A 16,680-nucleotide genomic window follows, 5' to 3' on the forward strand; every position below is an offset into this window, starting at 1 on the left:
TTATTGGAGTTTTCATATTTATTACAAATGTTTCATGTACAACACGGTACATTAAGTTATTCCGATATAAAGTCAAATATAACGTATTCGTTATCATAACACAGTTCCAACTAAAATTTAACTCTTCGTCACATGCTGTCTTCATCGCAGTGTTGCATGTGTCCCGAATATGTATGCAACAAATCAAACTTGTGACCAGGTTTTCCGATCTCACTAGCGCGGCTTCCTGTCTCCATTGCACGCTATGATGTCATGTCAGCCAGCACTGACTATCAGGAAACGTCCCATTCAAGTGACAATATACTACAGCTTCACGCTGGCCGTTGCGTTGGTAACGCAAACCACGTCACGCCCTGTGACGGACCTAGATAGCATCATGGGATCCGCGTTTGGGGCACATATTTGCATAAGCTCTACACGTTTTGGTCCCGATAATGTTGGTACGGTAACATGGATGCTATGGGAGGGTCGTGTTGTTCCTCGTGCGTTGGACTGGATCTGGGAGGGTCGGGCTTGTTTCATGTATCCGGTTCGACTTGGGAGGGTCGGATTGTTCCTTCAACAATCAGGTCGGGCCTGGGAGGGTCGGGTTGGTTCTTAAAGAATCAAATTGATCTGGGAGGGATCTTTTCAGTTCTAAAACAATCAGGTCGGGTTTGGGCCGGTCGGTAGGTGTATAAACAATCAAACGCTCACTACAGTTCAGTGTCAGCATTTTGTCAGGCGGACTACTCATTTCGGGCGATGTCATCTTGGATTGTTAATTTTCGGCGTCCATAAGTAAAAAGCAATATAACAGCCGCCTGGAACCGAGTACATTCCAAACGCTGAAATATATACACAAGCGTATCTAAAATACTTGTAGCGAGGCCAGACACTACATGGTGGGGTAAGTAGGTCCAGGGACACATCTGGTCGCCTAGCGTATTACATGAACATGTTGATAGTATTCCATCGGCCCATGAAGGAAACATGTGGAACCCACACCAGGACAAGACACTCAATAAACAGGTAATGATACATCCTCGATTATCCAGTGTGTAATTATCCATTATTATATACTTTTAAACATAAAATTCACTAAACAATCTTGGGTGACCCAAATACGCACACGCGTGGATGGCAGAAAGGTAGCAATGCAGTTTGTCCCTGTGCCAGGTACGACGTGTATAGTTCCAAGTGGAGAAAACAGATGCTCACGGGATGGGTTGGTTTATCAAACCATGGGAAAAAAATTAAAATTCAAGGGCGGAACACATTGCCGCGAAGTTTGGAAATATTTCTGGACAACTGGTTTACATTACGCGAATACATCCTCCTTGTGTCTATTTGTATGCATAGAGACCATCACGGTGCGATCTGGACGGTACAGGGTATCTCGATACACCAACTTCGTTGGCACGTCATAGCCAAAGATGTCATGGACAAACGGCAGCCCGTTGAATGGTCAAACCAGCACAGAACCAGAAAGACAGTGTTGGACTAGCATGAATAGCACCTTGGAACGGCGGTCGACGTGACAGATGGTTGCATCGTCGACTACGATATCACACAACTCTTTTTCTTGGTATCGGAAGGAACATAGTTGTCCATGTAGGCTAACGCTGCACTTTCAAACACTCGACGCAATCCCACGGAGCTTTTGGCCGAGCACTCCACGTACCCAAACGCTCCGAGCTCTTCCGCCCTTCGTATGCCCTCTTCCGCGGGGATGGACCGACACTTGGGGTCGGCATCTTTGGTGATGGTGTTCCGGGCGTCAGTCTTGGTGCCCACCAGGAGGAAGGGTGCAGATGGGGAATAGTCACGAATCTCTGGCACCCAGTGGTGCTCCACACGGTCTAGGGATGACGGGTTGGTGACGTCATAGCACACCATGTAGACGTCAGTGTTGTGGCAGACCTTCTCCCGCAACTTCTGGTATTCGTCCTGCAAATACACCGGATTAAAAAGTCTGTATCACTAGTTTACTGTTATGAAAAATACATTGAGCGAGAGCGCCCATAATACCTGTATCATCATGGTGGAAAGTATGGAGGTACATAGGTATAAAGAAGGATTACTTGTACATTAAGATTTGGACAATCGAGACCGGATCCAGGCGAATGTTCCTATCTAGTGCACATGCAGAGCAGAAATACGTGTTGACGTGAACCCTTGTACATCACAGGAACTGCCGTCGAGAATTATACTGCTGCTCAACTCGGGCGTCACCTTATTTTCTTAAGATGGATAACTGCTATTTCAAGTTTTCTGTATCGTAGCAACACAGCTGCAGGTTATGTTCGTCACATTAACACTTGGTGCATTTTCATTGGAAAGGAGACCAAGTGAGGTGGGAGATTTGTAACCTGGAGAAAATCTAGAAGAACTACTTTTTCACATCTTGTACATTTCAGACTAAGACTTAAAGGAAGGGAAAATAATGCAGGTTATTGAATGTGAAACAGTCATGTCCGCCACTGAGGGTTAATATAGGTAGCACGGCCTAAGTTTGATTCTTCAGGTGGGTAAAACATGATTCTTCGTGACGTCATATCGTGACGTAACAACAATTCCCTCATACTGAGAGCGGCACCGTCGACGTGGTGAGGCCTCGATTCAAGCAGATGTGTGCCACACACGACGTGATAATGATTGCCGAGTTACCCACCTGCCGTGAGACCCACCTGTAGTGCAGTAGACTGTATGGTATGTCAGTGAGGGACTACCATCAATCACCCGAAAATTATCGCAACGTAATACTACCACACATTACCGACATACCGCAACGTCATCGTACATATCAACTACAACTGATTGACAGGGGTCTCACACGACTGCTAACGACCTACTGTAAAATTAACAGCTGCATTGTATGTACAACTTCACACATTCACACGTATTCGGTCCGTATGTCGTGTATATTTTGTCAGTAATTGGTGTCGTAGAATGTTGTACATGCTTTAGTTATGACCTGTTTAGATTCTACTGTGTGTTTGAGAGCTTTGTTTACATACAGTGGGTTCATTGGTATGACTTGGTACGGATGTCAGAACCCGAGTCAGCTGGCCTACAGACACCCTGAACACGGAGCATGCCAGCATGATGCAGCTAGACAGATTTGCGTGGTGGCAGTCTGATTGAACATGCAATAATCCCAAGCATTCTGGACATGCCTTTGATCTGGGGCGTCAACATGCAAGGGAGGTAACCGAGTTAATATTCATGCTCCTTAAAACAGATTGGTGTATTCGCCGTACACGCGACTCGGTCAGGCAGCAGATATTACATGTGTGAGTGCCTCCATGTAACATATATTATATTTTAGATGACACTTTCTCAGTAAAGTACAGATTCTAGAATTTTGCACATTTGAGTCAGATCCGGGATTCGAACGCTCATTCTCAAGAGTCAAGCACCAATTGGTCAGCATACAAAGTCAGCGATCAAACATTCTACTGGAGTGCCATTAGGTACAATACTGCATCTGCTTTTATCATGACACTCGTGGGTCCAGCTTCCAAGATGTAACGTGAAGTTGGAATGAACTTGTACTCTAACTGCTGGTTTGCCATTTCGAAAATGATGCATTGTATTCAGATAAGCAGGATATATACCCATAGTAATTAATGAGTAAACCTCAACAAATAACTGGCGACTTTAACTCAGTGTAAAGAGCAGTCGATCAGTAGTGAGTTGAAATTAATCAGTGTCAATCAATAAAGTGAGTGAGTGGGTGAGTTTAGTTTTACGCTGCACTCAGCAATATTCCAGCTATATGGCGGCGGTCTGTAAATAATCGAGTCTGGACCAGACAATCCAGTGATCAACAACATGAGCATCGATCTGCGCAATTGGGAACCGATGACATGCGTCAACCAAGTCAGCGAGCCTGACCACCCGATCCCGTTAGTCGCCTCTTACGACAAGCTGAGTCGCCTTTTATGGCAAGCATGGGTTGCTGAAGGCCTATTCTACCCCGGGACCTTCACGGGTCCAATCAATAAAGCAGTGGGTTGATATCATGTACATGAACACCGATTTTCACTGTAATACCAAATGTCGTCTTCCCGGGGAAAACACCATATGCTGTCGGTACCCTGTCCTCTGTGATGGTTACCTGATTGTATACCGTGAATGCATGGATACTGACGCCCTAAAATATACAGACACCCAGCTGTATACAACGGACACCCAGCTGTATACAACGGACACCCAGATATACACAACAGACACCCAGCTATATACAACGGACAACCAACTATATACAACGGACACCAAGATATACACAACCGACACCCAGCTATATACAACGGACAACCTGCTGTATACAACGGACATTCCCTATTCACAACCTACCAGTCCAACTGTGTCGACGAGATTCAGGGAGACAGATGTCCCTTCATATTCAAACTTGACCGGCTCTCGAGTGACGTGGGCAAATTCTGAAACATAATGAAATGCAGTGATATGATCAAACCAAAGAGGCTGACACAGTGGTATTGTAATATATTAGTAGCGAAAGTCGGAGCCATGTCTGACTGAGGTACCCATGTTCACCTGTGTCTTTGTGTCTTAGTAGGATAAATATGGCACTAGTCAGGGCTAGCTCCAGGGCGCACACGCACACATGTTCACTCACAAACACACATCGATATAAAAGTGCAAGAATGCGACGTTAGATCCCAGCAAATCGATGTCAACATTATTAAGGTATAAAGTGTAGCATGCTCGCAGATCAGACATTGATCTTCGTTAATTCTTTGAAGGGCAGTTTAGGAGAAGTTGTAAAGATGAAGGAAAACCAAGTTCTATGGACAGTCAACGTGTCTGTTGCAATGCGTGCGACGTGTCTTGATGCCGATGTTGGTACCTGCGCCGAAACTTCGCACTCATTACAATAAAGAAGTTGAATACCTACAGAACTGTTTTTTTTCTTCTTTCATGGATGCGAAAAAACTAGATATATATTGTCTCAGACATTGTCTTGAGAAATGAACCATGCAGTGTCTGTTAGATGTATACTTCATTAAGACGCATTTCACCGTGTAATTAAGAGCTATTTCATTCAGAGTAATTTAGTAACAACCAACCATTGTTCGACAAAATGACGTCCTGTGTTTTTTTTTTATAAACCGCCATATCATTAAATACTCAGGAATGCTTTTGGTCACGTATGTGTAATTGGACCAGTGTTCCGGACTACACGCGACAGTTACCAGCTGGGTTTCGAGGGACACGCGCCACACGACAACCTGGGCCCAGCAGGGTTTGACAGATAAACACACATCCCCTACTGTGGGGAGCATCCTTACTGCAAGACACCGCAACAGGTGGCCATTCGCCGGAAACTGTCGTCTGTTGTCGGCCAAATTGGCGGCAATGCTATCAGATTGCTCCTATGAACACCCTCAGAGATCTCCCTAATATTGATTGGGGATGTTGGGTTATAAATTGTTATCACACAGGAAATCGTTCTGAAGTCTGCAGCTGCGAAGGATGATGCAATATTTGACTGGTAAATTAGACGGACAGTGACACTTGTAGCATGGACAAACAACGGCTGGATTAACTTACAAACTTGGTGTTAAAAAGGGATGACTTGTTCAACAGATTGTACGGAAATTCCTCATGTAATCTGCCAGTTTTATCTCCCAGGGATAAATAAAGTAGTTTCCCGTTTTTAGAGGAACGTTTTGAATAACAGTATTAACACACACAAAAATGTTCTGTGTGTATGAACACCTATTAACATTTATCGAAAACCTCTTATCGTGATCCACACTACCATGCAGCGCCAAGTCAAGCATGTAATGACACAGTAACAGGCTTATCTGCAACAGCCAGAACAGGCATACATGACACTACAGAATGTACAATATGTCAGTTTGTCAAAACATGTTAGTCACACAGTTGGTTTTGCCCGAATCGGGGCTATTACGCCACGTTATGTGAGCTTGTCGGCCACTTTACTTACAGCTATTAGCATTCCTGCATGGTCGGAGGGCAAATACTAGGCAATAGTGAGCAAACTTAGATCCGGTCACCATGGTACTTGGTGGGAACGATTTGTCTGTAAACTGGTCAGAGCTTGCTTCCACCATGTGTAGGGTCTTATATATATTTCATGTATACAATAGTCAAACATGCCACGTGGGATGCTGGATTAATACAACATGTCAACAAGTGCCTCGTTGGCATTTGAACGATACAACATGAGTGTTTGCAACACATAAACAATAGCCATACGGTTAGTGGCACTTTCACCTTTGACATCATAAACAACATAATGGATTAATCATATATATTTTAACAGACTGGATGTGGCGTCACCAGACGCGCACCGCAGTTGTGCTGATAAAATCTTTGTACAACAGCCACAGGATTACGTTTATACAAGTAAAATCAATGACGATGTGCTTTGATATTTATCCTGCCAATAACTCGACACTGAGCGCCAGACCAGCTGTTCGGGGTTTTATGCGGCATGACTACTTCCCATCTTATTACAATTCACAACCGGTCGCGGCTGTATCCTTATGCTAATGTATGTTTGCGGACGGGAAGTTTATAAAGCGTTACATTTTTCTAAAGGGAGTTTCTCAGTGGAGTTGTTCATGTGTGATTTGTATGTATAAATATAAACAGGTTTATGATGTTTATAACTCCGGGCGCGGGGAACTCAGTATATACCCACTTTCTGTAGATGTTTTAATAAATCATTTCATTTTTGTAATAAAGAGATAATCAGCAATCAGTACACAAGGACCTAGCAACGCCGCGACACCAGTGACTCAGGGAACTTTGAATAAGGACAAACATGATTTAGGAAACATGCAGAAAGTTGGTAAAGTCAAAATGGTTAAATCTAGAGAGGCAAGTTCAACTTACCGTTGTGCCAGTCCATGGAACCAGGGAGATACGACTCCGGGTATTTTCCAGTTAGGAAAGTGAGCATGAGGCATGTTTTGCCGACTCCCCCGTCCCCTACCGCCGTGCATGTCACTGTGTACTGCTTGTCTGCTGCCATCCCTCCGTCTGTGTCCCTTGCCGCTGAGTGACTGACTGAGGCTTGTGTCGTGACGCAGTCTCGCGATACTTCAGGCCGGGCGTTATGACGCGACTACAGCTGAGCTGTGAGACGGTGTAGGGGTCCAGGCAATGAGCATGTGTTGTCAAATAGTGGGGCACAGTACTGAGGAGTGTATTCAACTATATCAGACTCTCCATAGATGGACTGTTTCTAACAATTAATCCTTCATTCAGTTTGTAAAACATTTGCTCACCGCTTTGATCATTCGCTAAACCAACGCTCATGTACCATTGTTACACTAACTGTTGTTATGTCAATCAGCTTTGCATTCTACTTTCTCCAGAAGAGGGGTTTTAAGCTTAAAGAGGGAGGGGCAGTCGGGTGATGGAGATGGGTGTGTGTAGAGGGTGTCGTGGTATAGTGGTGGGTGTCTGTAGAGGGAGGGGTAGTAGGGTAGGGGGAAGGGTGTGTGTAGAGGTTGGGGTTGTATAATGGTGAGGGTCTGTAGAAGGAGGGGTAGTAGGGTGGTGGAGATGGGTGTGTGTAGAGGGTGGGGTAGTGGAATGGTGGGTGTCTGTAGAGGTAGGGGTAGTAGGGTGGGCAGAAGCTGGGGGTGGGGTGTAAAGAGTGGGAAGTATACTGGTGAGGGTCTGTAGAGGGAGGGGTAGAAGGGTGGGGGGAAGGGCGTGTGTAGAGGATGGGGTGGTAGATGGTAGAGATGGGTGCCTGTAGAGGGAGGACCAGTAAGATGGGGGTGTGTAGAGGGAGAGGCAGTTAGATGGTGAACGTGCGTTCCCGATATCAACTTCACCGGGGGGCGTACATCCACCATGGTTTCCGTCTGCGCCATTACAACCACAGCTGAAGAAGAGTGAAAGCTGGCGCGACTCATAATAAATATTTGTTATTGCCACAATGGGAAATTGTTCGGTATCTGCCGATATAATACTCTTTCTTCTCCTCCAGCTGCTAATGGATATTGGGTAACATGTCACCCGCACTTGTAGCCATATTTGAACAAAGGGGAAGGTTTAATACATTAGAAGCTTTTCGTGAGACAAATTGTACCAAGACGGGCGCTGGGTTTAATACGGTGACAAACACAACCAGGTGCCCTCTGTAAGATCTCACACCACGCCAGTGTCTCCGGGACAAGCGGGGAAGCTTCTCACCTCCCTTTGGTTCACAAACAGAGGGATTAGCATTCCACCGCTCAACCTACAAACAACACAGAATAATGTTACACACCACGAATATCATACACACGCACGCGCAAACACAAGTAGGGGCACACGCACCTATACATGCATCATAAACAACAGGGGCTCTCACTATGGTAGTTGTTTCATTTACATCCCAGTCGCCATGGATACATCGGCCACGCCCCTTTTACAAGAAGGTGATGTGAACATAATGGGACTACGTGTTTATTGGGTACACAGACATCCTATTCTAGTTTATCACGCGAGTACCTGTGGCCTGGGAAAGTTGAACGTGCAGAAAGGGGTCACGAGAAGAACATGGTAGAAAAAACGTTTGTTTGTAGACAACACAGGGAGAGTATTTCCCAAAATAGATTCTGAAATATTCCTGTTGAGAATGAGAAGTTAAACTCGAACTTCGCTACAACTACTCTTGAAGGCAGTTTAATAACGACAATAGTAATCTGTTAAATATGTGTAATGAAGGAGATGGAAAGGTGATTTATCCTAAGGAAACGTCACAGCAGTCAGCACGAGCCCGCGGGATAAAGCCGACAAACGGGGATTATATGGCGCTTACCCCGTAATATCGGCACACATTGTTGTCGGGGGGCAACGTACGCGCACACACACACATCCACAGATCCGTCTATGGCAGTTTTAGTAGCAGTGTTATAAATAAGTGTTACGTTGGGAGTTGCAGGATAACATGGCAGGGCACAGTGCAGCATGCGGCCATGTTGATGTTTGATCACCACATTGGTTCCATGTGACGAATCGCTCCACTCCCCAGCTTTCACTCTGCCTAGATGTTGTTATCTAGTGCGGAGTACTCCAGACACTGCTCAAGAAGAGTTGAAATACGTCCCGAGGAAACTCGATCTCATGGCTAAACACGTATTGGTGAATACTGCAAGCACGACAACTAATGATGGCTTGAATAGATGTGGAATAACACACAAACATGGCACATAAGGTTAAGATCTACCCTCGAGCATAAATTAGATAATGCGTTGCCCGAATCCAAGGTCAATGTAAAAATGATGGTCCACACACGTGCACATACCGTATAATACTGGAATGCACATGCATAATACGTGTTTCACACAAAATCTCCAAAGCTGTTAGTCGTGTTTTCATTTGCTGTGAAGGCACATTGCACATTAGGGTATAAATGTCAACATTGCAATATGCGCACAACAGTTTTCTGAACTGATTTAATAGACGGTACGTAGTACTAGAACATGTCGTGACAAGATGTACACTTTTAGAAAGTACACGATGGCGGGAACGCCACAGGTTTGTCCTCTCTCAACATCTGTTCCAACTTGAACATTAACCACTCGGTTATATGTCGACGTGAAGTGAAGAATCGTCCAAGACCTGTAAGGCTGAGGAAGAAGCCTGGCCATGTAGGCCATATGGCCAGATGCATTGCCACATGATCCCGGCCGAAGAACTGTTCTCCGTGACCAGTGCCGTCTGAAGAAGGCTACGGAACACTGGTGTGACGGAACGTCATCCGATCAGACGTCCCCCGGTCAGACGTCCCGCGATCAGACATCCTCCGGTCAGACGTCCCCCGGTCAGACGTCCCCCGGTCAGACGTACCCCGGCCAGACGTCTCCCGATCAGACGTCCCCCGGTCAGACATCCTCCGGTCAGACGTCCCCCAATCAGACCTCTCTCGATCAGAAGTTCCCCGGTGAGACATCCTCCGATCAGATGTCCCCTGATTAGACGTCCTCCGGTCAGACGTTTCCTGCTGACAGGAAAACAGATGCTAAAGTCATGGCGTGGGTGGAGTTTGGCGTGACTGGAGGCTTACAGTACCTGGGGCCACTGAATTGACCTGACGGGATCGGGTGGTCCGACTCGCTGACATGGTTGACACATGTCATCATATCCCTGTTGTGTACGTCGATGTTCATACTATTGATCACTGGATAACCTCAATTATCTCAAACACACTCAATTATTTACAGACTACCGCCATATAGCCGGAGCCACGTAGTCACATAAAGTGGGAAGATGTGACTTGAATAACCTACGTGGGAAGAGAATGACTGGAACTCTGCCCAAGACAATTCTGACAGGGTAGGACCTACAATACATATATATAACTTTGCCTGCATTAATGCTCGCCTTATTACTCACACTGCTGAGGATATATTTTTAAAAGAGATCAAATATCAATTAAGAAACTGCTGAAATTCTGTTCATTTTTTCTCTCTCATTGTACCAATTTATATGACGTTACTGTGTAGTTCAAAACTTTTTTATGTAATGTATTGTTATCGTGGGCCTAATATCACTGTTGTGGGTAAAGGTCCTTCCCTGTAAAAGCTGCAGTCCTAGTATCCGACAGCCGACAGCATGTGTATGAATATATCAGGTACATATATGTACCTGATGTATCACACAGGTCTTGCATTTGCCTACTATGACAAAAGATAAGTAGACCACTGACAGAATTTAAAGAACAAACAAGGAAACCATATATCTATCTCACTGTTTAATCGGTTTGACATAAATCAGACGTTTCTTCATGTGAAACATGAATTACATATTGTCTTGGATGAAGCTCGGTGACCTATAAACGCTATGTACAGAGTTGTGTCCCTTAGATGCATCATAATCCTTTTGTCAAATCAAATCATTGTCTGACTGTACTAGCACCATGCTCTATTTCGTGGTAAACATCCCACATCTGCATCACTTTCGCTTTTTTAAAAACTTGACCTGTCGCATCCAAACTAAGTAATTATTAAAAGCGATGTGAAACACAACTCACTCACCCAAACACTCACTCAGATGCGAGTTATTGACATGGGTTACAGTGACGTCGATGATGACACAGGTTACGCTGACATTAATGGTGACCCAGGTCACGATGACATCGATGGTGTAACAGATTACGGTGGTATCGATGCTGACACAATTTAGAATAAAGTGATGTCCGCTATATGTTGACATTGGCCATACGAAATTTTCAGAACCTGGTTGAGGTGTTCATTCGCACAGACTTTGGGTGTAATAGGACATACCAAGCTTATTCACAAGACCGGAACCAGTTCCTGGTTTCAATATTAATTCAAACATAATATGAAAATATAACCTCAAACACATAAGAACATCCACATCTTCAGGGCTAGCATTTCGGTAAATCTCCAGCAAGCGTGGATCCATGCCGCTTGCTCTCACATTACCCTCCCTCGATTTTCACCAACCACGCGCCGATAAGGGCAGAAGAGGTAAAGCGTATGATACTGACACTGCTTCCTAGCAAAGGGACTCGCCAGCTTGTTTTAACACATCCTTTCTTTTTGGAACCTATTGAGGGCATTCGTTGGCGTGTCAGTCATTAGTTATGAAATTATTAGTTCGGGGTTTATCTCAAAGCCTGTTGTAGTCATTGAGGCCTGCAACTCGCACCTAGCTTATTGGTCCGTTGGACCTAGTGTCTTAAAATTAAACTGGTTGATGAAATCAAGGGGTTGGGATCGCGGAAGCAATGGGAATAGTTTCACTGTAAGTGTCAACCGAAAGACGAACCCACAAGATTTGTAGACACTATTTACACGGTGTTTAGTACTTTGCATGCTACTGTAGCATCGCATCCAAATGATTGGCTGTACGTAGGATATTACCTACTTTAGTTATGAAATTCGACAATGTGGATTATCGCTCTTAGATGTTTAACTGGGACAGCTTCTTGCAGCAAGCCCAGAAACCGATCCTAAACAAGAAAGTCTGGATCATCTAGTTGTGTTAGCACGCCATTGGATGAGTAGCGCAGGGTGACGTAAGCGACTTCCACAGGAAGGGCTACGGAATGTTGCTGTAGAATATGTTCCTTCTGAAGAAGAATACCTGCGTACGATCCCTTTCATAGTATGACACATGTGCAGCATTCTTCATCTTTCGCACTCTCACATCCACCAACTCGGCTCTTCTTTGCCATACATGCTGCGTGCGCAGCTGTCAGAAACACTGATCTGACGCCGTCGTTATTGAGAGACGAACACTCGACATAGTCCACGACCTTCAACTCACGTGCTAACCTCTGACCTTCCTCGTGCAGAACAGGTTTTTTCCCGACCTCGGCTAAACCCGACTTTACATCTGAATTGTTCCGTAGATCTAGTTTGGTACCAACAATGATTATTGGGATCTCGGGCTGGGCAGTCCTGATTTCAGGCATCCATTTTTCCCGCACATTTTCAAAAGATTCAGGACAGGAAATGTCGAAGCAGACGACGAACACATCAGTGGTCATATACTTCAGCAACCGCAGGGACAAGGAACTGTCCTGAAACAAAGGAGAAACACTAATTAAAGTAGAACCAAAGAGTTCAATGCCTACATAGACTGTTTCCAGTCTGTCTGATAGTTCCGAAACCACGTTGTTTCCCTCCACTCTTACTGCAAAGTTTGTCCTGTATGAATCGAACCTGTCACGTTCTGCAGTTTTATAGCACAATTGACATTTCAGTTTTGATGGAATTATTTGTATCTATCAAAATAATATAGTTAAGAGAATACGTTTAAGATTGGAACAAATGCTTCGAATAGGCCCCTACATAAATTTTAAAACATTTTTGACGTTTCTTACGAGAATATTATCTTAATTTTTTAAAAGAAAGAATTGATCATGTAACGACGGCAACCAAAGTAAAGATGCTTCTGTATATCCTTTCGTCCTTGTGCTAGCCGTAATCGCAGACTAGAATGAGGATAGGGTGGTTCGACTCTGTGGACTGATACGGTGGTCATGAATCGATCATATGCAGCTGACAGTGCGCGGCATAGAACAACAGTCAGTCATTACGATGGACGCCAATGTCATCACACTGCTGGATCAGTGGCAGTCCACTGATGACTAGGGACGCCAGTGTCATCACACTGGGGGATCGGTGGCAGTCCACTGAAAACCAGGGACGCCAATGTCATCACACTGCGGGATCGGTGGCAGTCCACTGATGACGTTCTCTAATATTACTTCAGAAGGACGAGTCATGAGACGGACCTAACCTTTTCCAGTAATGTAATACCACATAAAAGACATGTTTCCTTGAACAGTTTGAAAAAATCAACTGCGTATTTCTTTTCTTTGTCAAAATAAACAAAAGCATGTGAGGACTGCACGAGCTGTGCAGACAAGAGAAACTGACACCCGTTCTGTGACACATGCAGATACACATATGCAGGCCCTCCCTTGAAGATGTCGGGGCAGTGATTGTACACACTCCACACCATCCTGCGAACACAAAACACCACTCTTGGTGTATCATGTGTATAACACAGCATTGAACCAATGTCCGAGGTACTGACCAGTCCCAAAGTGTCGGTAAAGTCAAGATCGTAACGTTGTCCGTCAACCTGGATGTTAGGGTAGGTGCTCTGGCTGAAACCGGTGCCCGCTGGAACAGAAGTGACATAAGGGTAACAGCGGTTGGCATTCGTCACCTCTCACACATTTCAGCAATTAATAGTAATTAATGAACGTTGTTGGTCAAAAATGTCATGTTTTATATATTTGAGGGGAACATTACCATAAGCCATATAAACTGAGAAATAAACCATGAAAGTCTAAAGACTAAGCTAAGGGATTGTTGATATGTATTGATGTTGTGAAGATACATTGCCTATGCAGTGTTTAATGCGACAAAGTATTACACAATGTGTAATCACACGATATAATATGAACAGTGGACATGCTAACTTGGCGGACATGAGAAATCAGATAAATAAAACCATTCTTGTCAACACGCTTTAAACTTAGCTCCATAAAAAGAGAGTTTCCCAAACGTTATGTTCAACTGTGTCAACAAAAAGTATAAAAGATGTATAAGAACCAAAATGACGTTTTTCATATCGAAAAGGGCAGGTCCGCTGAATTGATTTTGTTCGCTAACACTGGTGTCCTTGTTTTCAAATCCCGAGGGCACTAAAATGTGTAAGGGAGGGGAATCTGGTTTTGTCGAAACCCTAACTGCTTGATCTAATGGAGAATATGTCGGCTGCTGTATTCTGTTCTAGGGCAATGTAAACAGGGCGAGCAGCATCGACTACAGTGGAAATGTCACAGAATCAGCAGGCGGCTGTCAATTTAGAACTGGTCATTACAACACAACATATTAATGTATCATTCGATGTAGGTGGTTAAGGATTGTTAATGTACATAGCGACCTACTACATAATCATGTTGGTCTCATATGAGCTGTTTTGTGAAAGGAGAATCTTTATACAAGCGATGTGATGGATCGACACCTCTGTCAGCCATCGACTGGATGAGAGATGCTAAGCAGCGTGTAGATTGTGTGTTGGCAAAGGGAAATGACCGAGTGACGTCTAAATGGGACATTCTAGTAGCATGCATCACACATCAACACTCGTCATATAACATCCGGGCCTGGCTTGGATATGGCGAAGTATTGACTACAGTCAACAAATGCTCACACAAAGCCGTTTCTGTTCCGATTTCAAGGGAACATAGCCCATACTACAGCCATATACCACAGCATATACTACGACCATATGCCACTGTTATAAACCGTGATCATATTCCATAGACATATACCACGGCCATATACCACGGCCATGCACCATAGACATATACCGCGATCATACACCATAACCATATAAACTGGTCATATTCCACAGCAATACACTGCAGTCATATACCCAAGCCATATACCACGATCATATTCCATAGCCAAGTACCACGGTCGTATACCACAGTCATACACCGCGATCGTATACCATAGCCATATTCCACGGTCATATATATCACAACCTGATACAACAGTCATATACCACGACCATATACCACATATCATATTATACACCACACCAATATACCACTATCATATGCAACAGTTCATATACCAAGATGATATACCATCGCCATATGCACGGTCATACACTACAGACATACACCACGGTCATATACCACGGTCATACACTACAGCCGTGCACCACGATCATATACCACGGTCATATACCACGGTCATACACTACAGCCGTGCACCACGATCATATACCACGGTCATATACCACGGTCATACACTACAGCCGTGCACCACGATCATATACCACTGTCATACACTACAGTCATATACCACAGTCTTACACAACGCTCATATACCACAGTCATATACCAAGATAAGATTCCACAATCATAATATCATAGCTACGTACCATGCTTCTATACAGCATTCATGAATATATATGCAACAATATCTGATCGATCAATTGGTGCAAAGGGGAAGCCGTGCTCCGAACTACACATCGGACCAGCATCTGACAACTAGGGTCTTCTAGTCAAATAACTAGTGTTTCATATATATATATATATCCACACGCCAGCCTTGTGTGTCCTGTTTCATATATATATATATCTCCGTACCAGCGAAGTTGTTCCTATATACGTATTGGGTGTGGCATCCTAAAACTGGGTACGCTTCTACTCGGGGTATATTAGCCACTGAGGGAGCAACTGATGTGGTCCCATGTCAGACTGGGTATCCCTCTCTATATGTACAGTGTCCAGAGAGCCTTAGACTGAGTGTGCGTCTACTGAATGACGCATAATCATTAGATCAGTAGTTTCAGGTGTGATCCCAAGTCAGACTGGATCTCCGTCTACTCACCAAGATGCCACTCGAACGACGCCGGGACGCATGCTGGGTACTTCTTGGTCACGTAGGTCAGCAACAAACACGTCTTGCCTACTTGACTGTCTCCGACCACGGTCACCTTCAGCGTTCTGTTCCTGTTGATAACTCGTCGCTTGCCAGGGTTTGACATCGTCTGGCAATTGCAGATGGATATATAGTTTTGGTGAACCTCGTGTGCTCTTAACGCTCTGAATGCAGCGAAAAGATTTCTCTCTTTCAAAAGTTGTGTTGAACAGAGTAACTCGGGCGTCTTAGTGATGGCTTTATCCTGATATCACTGTTATGACGTAATGGCCGGGTACGTTAGTGTAAGGTCCGTAGCAGTTGGATATACGGCTTTGGCTGCTTGTTGATAGGAAAATAATGGTATTGTTTTGTCAGTAATAGTGACTGGTTGTGACATTCCACAGAAGTAACGGCAAATAGCCGGCAATAGGAAGCCGGCATCCGCGCGTCACTTAGAACAACAGTGGGCTCGCGCATTCCATATATGGCACAACACTCAGGATTAGACAGACACGCCTCTGTACGCAGGGCTTAACCGGTCTAGCCCCGACGTCGGTGGAACAGTGCACACTGCAGGCGGGGACGAAGACGCGGTCACATAATGATATCATGACAGTTAGTAAGCATGTGTAGAAGTGTGATATAACACACGGGAATACCATTGCCACCCGCTGAACTCGTCAGTCCACTTCAGTGATCACTTTACGTTGTTCACATTTCTTCAAATTCTGATATTTGTCAAAGACCTGACTTTTGTATATCATCAAAACATAAA

At 44.5% G+C, this 16,680-nt stretch overlaps 2 protein-coding genes across 2 annotated transcripts; both read right to left on the bottom strand.

The window, feature by feature from the left end:
• LOC137294552 (cdc42 homolog) lies at nucleotides 1-7,065 on the bottom strand. Its single transcript, XM_067825595.1, has 3 exons — nucleotides 6,874-7,065; nucleotides 4,342-4,427; nucleotides 1-1,929 (listed from the first exon to the last, which is right to left on the bottom strand). Exons 1-3 carry the CDS (start codon nucleotides 7,010-7,012, stop codon nucleotides 1,540-1,542), a joined length of 615 nt encoding a protein of 204 aa, XP_067681696.1. The 5' UTR covers nucleotides 7,013-7,065; the 3' UTR covers nucleotides 1-1,539.
• A 3,652-nt stretch (nucleotides 7,066-10,717) lies between these two features.
• LOC137293786 (ras-like GTP-binding protein RHO) lies at nucleotides 10,718-16,330 on the bottom strand. Its single transcript, XM_067824522.1, has 3 exons — nucleotides 15,873-16,330; nucleotides 13,552-13,640; nucleotides 10,718-12,529 (listed from the first exon to the last, which is right to left on the bottom strand). The coding sequence occupies exons 1-3, from the start codon at nucleotides 16,027-16,029 to the stop codon at nucleotides 12,107-12,109; spliced, it is 669 nt and encodes a 222-aa protein (XP_067680623.1). The 5' UTR covers nucleotides 16,030-16,330; the 3' UTR covers nucleotides 10,718-12,106.
• Nucleotides 16,331-16,680: the final 350 nt, after the last annotated feature.

The sequence above is a fragment of the Haliotis asinina genome, chromosome 8 (genome assembly GCF_037392515.1).
Source record: "Haliotis asinina isolate JCU_RB_2024 chromosome 8, JCU_Hal_asi_v2, whole genome shotgun sequence".
In the NCBI taxonomy this organism is placed as follows: domain Eukaryota; kingdom Metazoa; phylum Mollusca; class Gastropoda; order Lepetellida; family Haliotidae; genus Haliotis; species Haliotis asinina.